This window comes from Oncorhynchus masou, chromosome 12 (genome assembly GCF_036934945.1).
Source record: "Oncorhynchus masou masou isolate Uvic2021 chromosome 12, UVic_Omas_1.1, whole genome shotgun sequence".
NCBI lineage: Eukaryota > Metazoa > Chordata > Actinopteri > Salmoniformes > Salmonidae > Oncorhynchus > Oncorhynchus masou.
In genome coordinates, this window is record NC_088223.1 from 91,515,328 (window position 1) to 91,528,521 (window position 13,194).

Genomic DNA, 13,194 nt, shown 5'->3' on the forward strand with positions numbered 1-13,194 from the left:
CCGCCCTCCACCCTCTACCCACCACCCTCTACCCACTACCATCTACCTACCACCCTCCACCCTCTACCCACCACCCTCCACCCTCTACCCACCACCCTCCACCCTCTACCTACCACCCTCCACCCTCTACCCACCACCCTATACCCTCCACCCACCGCCCTCCACCCACCGCCCTCCACCCTCTACCCACCGCCCTCCACCCTCTACCCACCGCCCTCCACCCTCTACCCACCACCCTCTACCCACTACCAACCACCCTCCACCCTCTACCCACTAGTCTACCTTTTTCCTGCTACCCTCTACCAACCACCCTCAAGACTCTACCCACCACCCTCTACCCACCACCCTCTACCCACCACCCTCTACCCACCATCCTCTACTCACCACCCTCTACCCTCTACCCACCACCCACCACCCTTTAACCACCACCCTCTACCCACCACCCTCTACCCACCACCCTCCACCCTCTACCCACTACCATCTACCTACCACCCTCCACCCTCTACCCTCCACCCACTAGTCTACCTTTTTACTGCTACCCTCTACCAACCACCCTCAAGACTCTACCCGCTACCCTCTACCCACCACCCTCCAGACTCTACCCTCCAAAATCTACCCACCACCCTCTACCCTCTACCCTCCACCCAGCACTCTCTAGTCTACCCTCTACCCACCACCCTCTACCCAGCACTCTCTGGTCTACCTTCTACCTGCTACCCTCTACCAACCACCCTCAAGACTCTACCCACCACCCTCTACCCACCACCCTCTACCCACCTCAATCTACCCACCACCCACCACACTCTACCCACCACCCTCTACCCACCATCCTCTACACACCACCCTCTACCCACAACCCACCACCCACCACCCACAACCCACCACCCTCTACCCACCAACCTCAACCCACCACACACCACCCTCTACCCACCACCCTCTAACCTCTACCCACCACCCTCTACCCACCACCCTCTACCCTCTACCCACCACCCTCTACCCTCTACCTTCTACCCACCACCCTATACCCTCCACCCACCGCCCTCCACCCACCGCCCTCCACCCTCTACCCACCGCCCTCCACCCTCTACCCACCGCCCTCCACCCTCTACCCACCACCCTCTACCCACTACCAACCACCCTCCACCCTCTACCCACTAGTCTACCTTTTTCCTGCTACCCTCTACCAACCACCCTCAAGACTCTACCCACCACCCTCTACCCACCACCCTCTACCCACCACCCTCTACCCACCACCCTCTACCCACCACCCACCACCCTTTAACCACCACCCTCTACCCACCACCCTCTACCCACCACCCTCCACCCTCTACCCACTACCATCTACCTACCACCCTCCACCCTCTACCCTCCACCCACTAGTCTACCTTTTTACTGCTACCCTCTACCAACCACCCTCCAAAATCTACCCACCACCCTCTACCCTCTACCCTCCACCCAGCACTCTCTAGTCTACCCTCTACCCACCACCCTCTACCCAGCACTCTCTGGTCTACCTTCTACCTGCTACCCTCTACCAACCACCCTCAAGACTCTACCCACCACCCTCTACCCACCACCCTCTACCCACCTCAATCTACCCACCACCCACCACACTCTACCCACCACCCTCTACCCACCATCCTCTACTCACCACCCTCTACCCACTACCCACCCACCCCACCACCCACCACCCTCTACCCACCACCCTCTACCCACCAACCTCTACCCACCACACACCACCCTCTACCCACCACCCTCTAACCTCTACCCACCACCCTCTACCCACCACCCTCTACCCTCTACCCACCACCCTCTACCCTCTACCTTCTACCCACCACCCTCTACCCTCTACCCACCCACCACCACCCTCTACCCACCACCCACCACCCACCACCCTCTACCCACCACAATCTGCATTCTACCCTCTACCCACCACCTTCTACCCACCACCCTCTACCCACCAACCTCTACCCACCACACACCACCCTCTACCCACCACCCTCTAACCTCTACCCACCACCCTCTACCCACCACCCTCTACCCTCTACCCACCACCCTCTACCCTCTACCTTCTACCCACCACCCTATACCCTCCACCCACCGCCCTCCACCCACCGCCCTCCACCCTCTACCCACCGCCCTCCACCCTCTACCCACCGCCCTCCACCCTCTACCCACCACCCTCTACCCACTACCAACCACCCTCCACCCTCTACCCACTAGTCTACCTTTTTCCTGCTACCCTCTACCAACCACCCTCAAGACTCTACCCACCACCCTCTACCCACCACCCTCTACCCACCACCCTCTACCCACCACCCTCTACCCACCACCCTCTACTCACCACCCTCTACCCTCTACCCACCACCCACCACCCTTTAACCACCACCCTCTACCCACCACCCTCTACCCACCACCCTCCACCCTCTACCCACTACCATCTACCTACCACCCTCCACCCTCTACCCTCCACCCACTAGTCTACCTTTTTACTGCTACCCTCTACCAACCACCCTCCACCCTCTACCCACTACCATCTACCTACCACCCTCTACCCTCTACCCTCCACCCAGCACTCTCTAGTCTACCCTCTACCCACCACCCTCTACCCAGCACTCTCTGGTCTACCTTCTACCTGCTACCCTCTACCAACCACCCTCAAGACTCTACCCACCACCCTCTACCCACCACCCTCTACCCACCTCAATCTACCCACCACCCACCACACTCTACCCACCACCCTCTACCCACCATCCTCTACTCACCACCCTCTACCCACTACCCACCACCCACCACCCTCTACCCACCACACACCACCCTCTACCCACCACCCTCTACCCACCCACCACCCTCTACCCACCACACACCCACCACCCTCTACCCTCTACCTTCTACCCACCACCCTCTAACCTCTACCCACCCACCCCCACCACCCTCTACCCTCCAATCTACTACCACCCACCACCTCTACCCTCTACCCCACCCTCCAGACTCTACCCACCACCCTCTACCCTCCAGCCTACCTCTCTCCACCCTCTAGTCTACCCTCCACCCTCTAGTCTACCCTCTCTAGTCTACCCTCTACCCTCTAGTCCCACCCTCTAGTCTACCCTCCACCCTCTAGTCTACCCTCCACCAGTCTACCCTCTAGTCTACCCTCCACCCTCTAGTCTACACCCTCTAGTCTACCCTCCACCCTCTAGTCTACCCTCCACCCTCTAGTCTACCCTTCACCCTCTACCCTCTCTACCCACCACTAGTCTACCCTCTATCTACACCCTCTAGTCCCCTCTAGTCTACCCTCCACCCTCTAGTCTACCCTCTAGTCTACCCACCTACCCTCTAGTCTACCCTCCACCCTTAGTCTACCCTCTACCCCCTCTAGTCTACCCTCCACCCTCTAGTCTACCCTCTAGTCACCCTCTAGTCTACCCTCTAGTCTACCCTCCACCCCCCCTCTAGTCTACCCTCTACTACCCTCCAGTCTACCCTCCACCCTCTAGTCTACCCTCCACCCTCTAGTCTACCCTCCACCCTCTAGTCTACCCTCCACCCTCTCTAGTCTACCCTCCTACCCTCTAGTCTACCCTCCACCCTCTAGTCTACCCTCCACCCTCTAGTCTACCCTTCACCCTCTAGTCTCCACCCTCTAGTCTACCCTCCACCCTACCCTCTAGTCTACCCTCCACCCTCTAGTCCCTCTAGTCTACCCTCCACCCTCTAGTCTACCCTCCACCCTCTAGTCTACCCTACCCAGTCACCCTCCACCCTCTAGTCTACCCTCCACCCCTAGTCTACCCTCCACCCACCACCCTCCACCCTCTAGTCTCCACCCTCTAGTCTACCCTCCACCCTCTAGTCTACCCTCTAGTCTACCCTCCACCCTCTAGTCCCTCCACCCTCTAGTCTACCCTCTAGTCTACCCTTCACCCTCTAGTCTACCCTCTAGTCTACCCTCCACCCTCTAGTCTACCCTCCACCCTCTAGTCTACCCTCCACCCTCTAGTCTACCCTCCACCCTCTAGTCTTCACCCTCTAGTCTACCCTCCACCCTAGTCTACCCTTCACCCTCTAGTCTACCCTCCACCCTCTAGTCTACCCTCCACCCTCTAGTCTACCCTCTAGTCTACCCTCCACCCTCTAGTCTACCCTCCACCCTCTAGTCTACCCTTCCACCCTCTAGTCTACCCTCCACCCTCTAGTCTACCCTCCACCCTCTAGTCTACCCTCCACCCTCTAGTCTACCCTCCACCCTCTAGTCTACCCTCCACCCTCTAGTCTACCCTCCACCCTCTAGTCTACCCACCACCCTCTAGTCTACCCACCACCCTCTAGTCTACCCTCTAGTCTACCCTCTACCCTATAGTCTACCCTCTACCCTCTAGTCTACCCTCTACCCACCACCCTCTAGTCTACCCTCTAGTCTACCCTCTACCCTCCACCCTCTAGTCTACCCTCCACCCTCAAGTCTACCCTCTAGTCTACCCTCTACCCTCCACCCTCTAGTCTACCCTCTAGTCTACCCACCACCCTTGAAACTAACAGAAAAAAAGGTTGAACAAGATTACTTTAGTACTTTTTACTCACCTTGATTAAGAATTCAAGGTCCTCCACTTGGAAAGCAATGTCTTTGACCCCATCCCCATGCTTCATCAAGTGTTCCCCCATTTCTGAGAGAAAAGAAAACTTTTGAAACAATAAACTTATATGACTGACGGTTGATCTTTCATACCAGGTCTATATCAGAAATGTAGCCATTTAAAGATGTTGACTTGGAGAAGAAGAAACCTGCCTTCATTTCCTGGATTCAGAGCAGATTCGAAGACAAATAATATCTGGGGGGAGGAATAAAGAACAACGAGGTCAATACTTCATCTGATGAAGGTATTAAAGTCAGTCAAAGTTGGAGTTTTAAAAGCTCGAGACCAATCACGGGCCAGTTTCCCAGACACGGCCTTGTCTAGTCGTGGGACTAAGAAGACTTTAATGTGGGTCAGAGAAAGCGGTTCTACGTTTGCAGAAGTGGGTACACTACCTTATCCTGTTTAATGACATGGGACACCACCTCTCGGCTGCCGGTCTCCAGACCCTTGTAGGCCACTGGCTCAAAGCCCATCTTGTCACAGTAGAACACAGCCGCCTGCATGGAGAATTCACAAGGATTTCATAACCCATTAATAACCCATACATAACCCATTAATAACCCATACATAACCCATTAATAACCCATACATAACACATTAATATCCCATACATAACACATTAATATCCCATACATAACACATTAATATCCCATACATAACCCATTAATATCCCATACATAACACATTAATATCCCATACATAACATTAATAACCCATTAATAACCCATACATAACACATTAATATCCCATACATAACACATTAATATCCCATACATAACATATTAATAACCCATACATAACCCATTAATAACCCATACATAACCCATTACATAACATAACCCATTAATATCCCATTAACATTAATATCCCATACATAACCCATTAATATCCCATAATAACACATTAATATCCCATACATAACACATTAATAACCCATACATAACCCATTAATAACCAATATAGCATATTAATATCCCATACATAACACATTATCCCATACAAACCCATTAATAACCCATACATAACCATTAATAACATTGAACATAAATATCCCATACATAACCCATTAATAACCAATATATAGCATACATAACCCATTAATATCCCATACATAACCATTAATAATCATAAATAACATTAATAATCATAAATAACCATAATAATCATAATCACATTAATAACCCATACATAACACATTAATAACCCATATACATAACCCATTAATAACCCATACATAACACATTAATATCCCATCATAACCCATTAATATCATAATCCATTAATAACCACATGAATAACCCATACATAACCCATACACAATAATTAATAGCCCATTAACCCATTAATATACCATACATAACCCATTAATAACCCATACACAACAATTAATATCCCATACATAACCCATTAATATCCCATAACCCATGAATATCCCATACATAACAATAATATCCCATAACATAATAACCCATACATAACATATTAATAACCCATAACATAACCCATTGAACATAACCCATACATAACACATTAATATCCCATACATAACCATTAATAACCCATACATAACCCATTAATATCCCATACTGAACATATTAATAAAATCATAAATAACAACATACTGAATAACCCATACATAACCCATTAATATACCATACATAACATTAATATCCCATACATAACCCATTAATAACCCATACAACATAACCATAAATAACACATTAATATCCCATACATAACCCATTAATAACCCATACATAACACATTAATAACCCATACATAACACATTAATAACCCATATATAACCTATACATAATAATATCCATACATTAATAATCATATAACACATTAATAACCCATACATAACACATTAATAACCCATACATAACACATTAATAACCCATACATAACACATTAATATCCCATACATAACCCATACATAATAACCCATAACATGTTAATAATCATAAATCATAATAACCCATACTTAACCCATTAATAGCCCATACATAACCCATTAATAACCCATACATAATCCATTAATAACCCGTTAATAACCCACACATAACCCATTCATAACCCATAATCCATTAACCCATAATAATCCCATAATAAACCATACTGAACATATTAATAACCCATACATAACATAACACATTAATAACCCGTACATAACCCATTCATAACCCATACATAACACATTAATATCCCATACATAACCCATACATAACACATTCATAACCTATACATAACCCATACATAATCATAATAACCCATTCATAACCCATACACAATACATTAATAACCCATATACATAATAACCCATACATAACCCATTCATAACCCATACACAACACCTTCATAACCTATACATAACCCATACATAATCCATTCATAACCTATACACAACACATTCATAAACAGAACATATGTGTTATTAAAGTTCTTATGTAGGTACCCATCAAATAAAGTTTTACGAACATTTGGAACATTGACTTACACAAGATGTCGACACTGGTGTTTCTGTGTGTGTGTGTGTGTGTGTGTGTGTGTGTGTGTGTGTGTGTGTGTGTGTGTGCGTGTGTGTGTGTGTGTGTGTGTGTGTGTGTGTGTGTGTGTGTGATTGCTCAACCCTGTAAGTGACATGTGACCCATATGCTTTATTGGTGCGGTTGAACGAACTTTTACGTGAACTTTTAGGCCTTTTGAAGTTGCTAACGTTTTGTTTACCCAGTAAACGCCCACCTGTTGCCTCTGGTTCCGCAAAGATTAAGTCAGCTATTACAGAAATTATATACCTCTGTCTGTGTCATAGTTTTCAACAGGGTTGGGGTCAATTCTAATTGAAGTCAGTCAATTCAGGGGATAAAAACCTGAAATTCCAATTCAATAATTGGGTATATGGGTAATTGGATATATTTTAAATATCTTCTCAAAAACTGAAAAGGAGAAGCTGGGTTTTTAAATGTATTAATTCAATTAAATTAAAATCACTCCCTGTATTGACTGATTTAATTATAAAGGACCCAACCCTGGTTTTTACTTCCTTAGTCCATTTGTCAGTTCAATATATGGCTATAAAAGGCTTGTAAGTTCAGGAACATTTCTGTGCTGTTTTCAGATAGATAGATAAACATGTCTCCCGTTCTGGACTGTAACCTCAGTTTGTTTCACAGAGAGGAAGCCCAAAGTCAACTAGCAGAAGAGCAATGACCTGAGCTAGCCTCCCTTTAGAAAGCAAAGTCCATTCGGCACAATATGTTATCCTGCTGTGCATGTTGTCCAGCTCTCATCGAGTGCTACCGTATCACTCATTGCGAGGCTGAGAATGTGATATAACCAATGCTAAGTTGTCACTCCACGTCAAAGAAATTCATACAGCATATTGTGGATGTGATCGGATATGATGGATAACTTGTCTCCGTTTATCTTCGGTCTATTTTTTGGGGGAGGACTTTAAAAGACTCACCTGTTTGGCATTGCCCACCCAAAAGGTCACGTGGTGGAACTTTACAAATTTTCCCTTCTCGGGCTAAATGGGGAAAAGGGGAATATCAAAATAAATAATTAATACTATATCAAAATAAATAATACTAAATCAAAATAAATAATACTATATCAAAATAAGTAATAATACTGTATCAAAACAAATGGTATGTTCACAAACTCCCCTCTCCATATGGATGGTTAGTCCGCTTGTTCGTCATTTGTCATTAAGACAGAAGGTCGTAACCCAAGGAACCAGAGCACGCAAACATTTATCCTCATCTCATCATCAACTCAAAGATCCACCACTGAAGTGTTACGTGGAAATAATGACGATGGACTTACCTTCTCCCCTTTATCTGTGTAGGTAGTCTGCAGAGAAATATGAAAATCGATTCATCTTCGATGCGTGTAAAACATGTTCCCCCTCCCTAATATCAGAAACCTTCGATTGTGTCATTCCTTACATTTGTGGGCATGTTACATGTGAGGTGTACAACAGCATCCCCAACTGCTGCGACAGTTAAAGTATATCATTCCAAAGCAGAGTTCACACAATACAATACAATACACATATGAATTAATAAATCCATGTACATTTATGACACAACACGTCTGGAACCAAATGATACTACCGACTGCTGTTAATTTACTACCTGAACAATTATGTAAATTATTACACCGTTTAACAGTTGTAAAATGACCCATCCTCTCTGAAACCCCCCCCCCCCCCCCCATGTACAACCATCACGGGAGGCAGCAGACTTACTCACCATGCTATGGTTCTGTCCAGACAGAGATGACTGATCAAGAGGAGAGAAGAGAGAATATTACGGGCTAGAGGGGCTGGCTGCCCCCACAGGCCTTAAGTAGTGGCCAGAGGACCCGTGGTGATTGGTCTTTTGGGGTCAACACCACCCTGGGGTCCGCCTCCAACCCGCTTTGCCTCCCTCACCTGACAAGCACAAGGATCCAGAGACCCCTGGCGCTGGCTGTCCCAATCGTCCAGTGTTTGCCAGGTGTTGTCATCATGTCTCCAGTACAATATCGAGCTCCTTCTACAAGCCTCCGCTGCCTTAACATGGAGGACAGTGTTCAGTCCTTGTAGGCTGCATCCTCAAGCACCATGAACCAGACTACTCTAAGACTGGAAGCTGTGTGTAGTAGCCCAGGGACGAGGTCACGCAGGCTGTCATCACGCTGTAACAGTAGCCTGTTTTTCAACCATGGTAGACAGTTGACAGGTTAGCCACAATGGATATAGTTGTTAGTTATTAACCCTTGGTGACACAGAAGAAGAAGAAGAAGAAGAAGAAGAGAAATGATTTACAGTAGATTTACTGACAACTCCACTCAATATTCCAGTCTTAGCTTCTCTCCTCAGCCTTCATTTAATGCCCTTAAAAAACACACTCTCTTAGCTGGTGAATAATGTAAAAAAAAAAAAAAAAATGGAAAAGGACATGATTGGGCAGGATGTCCAGGATCCATATTCACAAAGTGTCTCAGTAGGAATTCTGATCTAGGTTCAAATCCCCCCACATGTTCATTATGTTCTCAGTTTAGCAATTACTCTGACTGAGACACTCTATAGCCCCCGTTTATGCCGGCACAGTGGATAGATAAGATACAAATTTTAATACAATGTGTGTGATGCGAGAAACTTTGATCAGATAGTTTTGGCATTTTGTTTTCATGTGGGTATTTTTGTAATTGTTCTATAATTCAGTTGCCTGGCAACCCATACTCCCTGCACCGGGCCAAACGCTGCACCACACCCTCAGACGTTAGTTTCTTCTCACTAAGGAGTCTGGGTCGGAGTACCTGCTCGACCATTCACCGAATTCAAACACATTCGGGGGCTCTCTGATTGGTCCCAGAAACCGATGTGTTGGGTCAGAGACAAAACACACGAGATTAAAACGGTGGTTTGAAAATGTGTCATTGGCTTTGATACTCTGATTGGTTAGAAACAATCGCCGATGAAGTTATTTTGTACAAACGTCCCTTGTGCCCAGAGCAGTCGTCACCACAAACAACTTCATTGATAGTCTCAGACTAAAGTATGTCTGGAACGACAGAGCAGTCTCAGACTAAAGTATGTCGGGAACGACAGAGCAGTCTCAGACTAAAGTATGTCGGGAACGACAGAGCAGTCTCATACTAAAGAATGTCTGGAACGACAGACAGTCTCAGTCTCAGACTAAAGAATGTCTGGAACGACAGAGCAGTCTCAGACTAAAGTATGTCGGGAACAGAGACAGAGCAGTCTCAGACTAAAGTATGTCGGGAACGACAGACAGAGCAGTCTCAGACTAAAGTATGTCTGGAACGACGACAGAGCAGTCTCAGACTAAAGTATGTCTGGAACGACAGAGCAGTCAGTCTCAGACTAAAGAATGTCTGGAACGACAGAGCAGTCTCAGACTAAAGAATGTCTGGAACGACAGAGCAGTCTCAGACTAAAGTATGTCGGAACGACAGAGCAGTCAGTCTCAGTCTCAGTCTCAGACTAAAGTATGTCTGGAACGACAGAGCAGTCTCAGACTAAAGAATGTCATGGAACGACAGAGCAGTCTCAGACTAAAGGACGAGCAGAGCAGTCTCAGACTAAAGAATGTCTGGAACGACAGAGCAGTCTCAGACTCTCTGGAACGACAGAGCAGTCTCAGACTAAAAGAATGTCTGGAACGACAGAGCAGTCTCATACTAAAGTATGTCTGGAACGACAGAGCAGTCTCAGACTAAAGAATGTCTGGAACGACAGAGCAGTCTCAGACTAAAGAATGTCTGGAACGACAGAGCAGTCTCAGACTAAAGAATGTCTGAAAAGAATGTCGAACAGAGCAGTCTCAGACTAAAGAATGTCTGGAACGACAGAGCAGTCTCAGACTAAAGAATGTCAGAGCAGTCTCAGACTAAAGTATGTCTGGAACGTCTCAGACTAAAGTATGTCGGAACGACAGAGCAAGAATGTCTCAGACTAAAGAATGTCAGAGCAGTCAGTCTCAGACTAAAGAATGTCTGGAACGACAGAGCAGTCAGTCTCAGACTAAAGAATGTCTGGAACGACAGAGCAGTCAGTCTCAGACTAAAGAATGTCTGGAACGACAGAGCAGTCAGTCTCAGACTAAAGAATGTCTGGAACGACAGAGCAGTCAGTCTCAGACTAAAGAATGTCTGGAACGACAGAGCAGTCTCAGACTAAAAAGAATGTCTGGAACGACAGAGCAGAGTCAGTCTCAGACTAAAGAATGTCTGGAAACAGAGCAGTCTCAGACTAAAAAATGTCTGGGAACAGAGCAGTCTCAGACTAAAGTATGTCTGGAACGACAGAGCAGTCAGTCTCAGACTAAAGTATGTCGGGAACGACAGAGCAGTCTCAGACTAAAGAATGTCTGGAACGACAGAGCAGTCAGTCTCAGACTAAAGTATGTCGGGAACGACCGAGCAGTCTCAGACTAAAGAATGTCGGGAATGACCGAGCAGTCAGTCTCATACTAAAGTATGTCGGGAACGACAGAGTAGTCTCAGACTAAAGTATGTCGGGAATGACCGAGCAGTCAGTCTCATACTAAAGTATGTCTGGAACGACAGAGCAGTCTCAGACTAAAGTATGTCTGGAACGACCGAGCAGCGAAAGAATTGAGTGTTTGTCGTCAGGCTAGTAATTAAGGGCTATTCTGTAAAAGAGGCCTTGGTCTCAGTATGACTCCCTGGTCAAATATACTGGGGAAAATATAAATGCAACATGCAAAATCTCTAAGATTTAACTGAGTTATAGTTCCTCTGAGGTAATCCGTGAATTTAAATAAATTCATTAGACCCTAATCTATGGATTTCACATGACTGGGAATGCAGATATAACATCTGTTGGTCACAGACACCTCAAAAGAAAATTGCCCTCAGGATCTCGTCACAGTATTTTTGTCCATTCAAATTGCCATCTATAAAATGAAATATTGTCAGTTGTCTGTAGCTTATGCCTGCCCATTACCATGAGGCACTCTGTTCACAACGTTGACATCAGCAAACTGCTCGCCCACACATTGCCCAGCACGTAGTCTGCGGTTATGAGGCCAGTTGGCCAAATTCTCTATAACACGTTGGAAGGCGGTTTATGGTAGAGAAATTAAGATTCAAATCTTTGGCAACAGCTCTGGTGGACATTCCTGCAGTCAGCATACCAATTGGACGCTCTCTCAAAACTTGGCACATCTGTTGCATTGTGTTGTGTGACAAAACTAAACATTTTAGAGTGGCCTTTTATTTCCCCCAGCACAAGGTGCACCTGTGTAATGATCATGCTGTTTTAATCAGCTTCTTGATATGCCACACCTGTCAGGTGGATGGATTAACTTGGCAAAGGACAAATTATTACTAACGGATGTGAAACCAATTTTAGCTCATGAAACATGGAACAAGCACTTTACATACTGCGCTTATATATATTTGTTTGCCTTTTATTAAATAAATCCATAGGTGATTGGAGCATATTGATCAGATCGCCAAACTCGCATGTTGAAGCAAGATGTAAAACAAGGCTCATTATTCATCATCTGATATCGATGAACACTGGCTTGGGTGTAGTTTCATCTGAGAAGTTTCCTTGTATGACCTCTAGATGGAGCTGTAGCGCCATCTTCACCCACAGATCTGAGCGAACACAGAGAATCTTCTAGACCTTTACAAATAGTCTATGAAGAAATCTAAAAGTATCTTTGATTTCAGAACTGTCTGTGACACACACAAAAAAAAAACATTTGTATGGGCTTTCATTTTCACTTTCACACTGAGTGTTTATTCTCATTCCATTCCTTTACTTAGATTTTTGTGTATTGGGTAGCTGTTGCGAAATTGTTGGATTGCATGTTAGATATTGCTGCACGGCCGAGAACTAGAAGCACAAGCATTTCGCTACACTCGCAATAACATCTACTTAGCCATGTGTACGTGACCAATAAAATGTGATTTGATTTGATAACAGGTTAGGCCAGAGTTTATTTATATGGGACACACTTTACATTTAAAACCCAATAAAGATAAATAGAAATTATCAATGACT

General features: G+C 46.0%; 1 protein-coding gene across 1 annotated transcript in view; it reads right to left on the bottom strand.

Annotated features, from left to right (window-relative positions):
* hpda (4-hydroxyphenylpyruvate dioxygenase a) overlaps positions 1-9,033 on the bottom strand; it is a 26,012-nt gene extending 16,979 nt beyond the window's left edge. Inside the window, exons 1-6 of the mRNA XM_064982423.1 lie at positions 8,903-9,033; positions 8,475-8,501; positions 8,113-8,175; positions 5,036-5,140; positions 4,793-4,835; positions 4,588-4,670 (exon numbers count right to left, since the gene is read on the bottom strand). Of these exons, the coding sequence (XP_064838495.1) occupies positions 4,588-4,670; positions 4,793-4,835; positions 5,036-5,140; positions 8,113-8,175; positions 8,475-8,501; positions 8,903-8,905 (324 nt within the window). The 5' untranslated portion in view covers positions 8,906-9,033. The remainder of the gene's footprint in view (positions 1-4,587; positions 4,671-4,792; positions 4,836-5,035; positions 5,141-8,112; positions 8,176-8,474; positions 8,502-8,902) is intronic.
* Between the last annotated feature and the right edge of the window lie 4,161 nt (positions 9,034-13,194).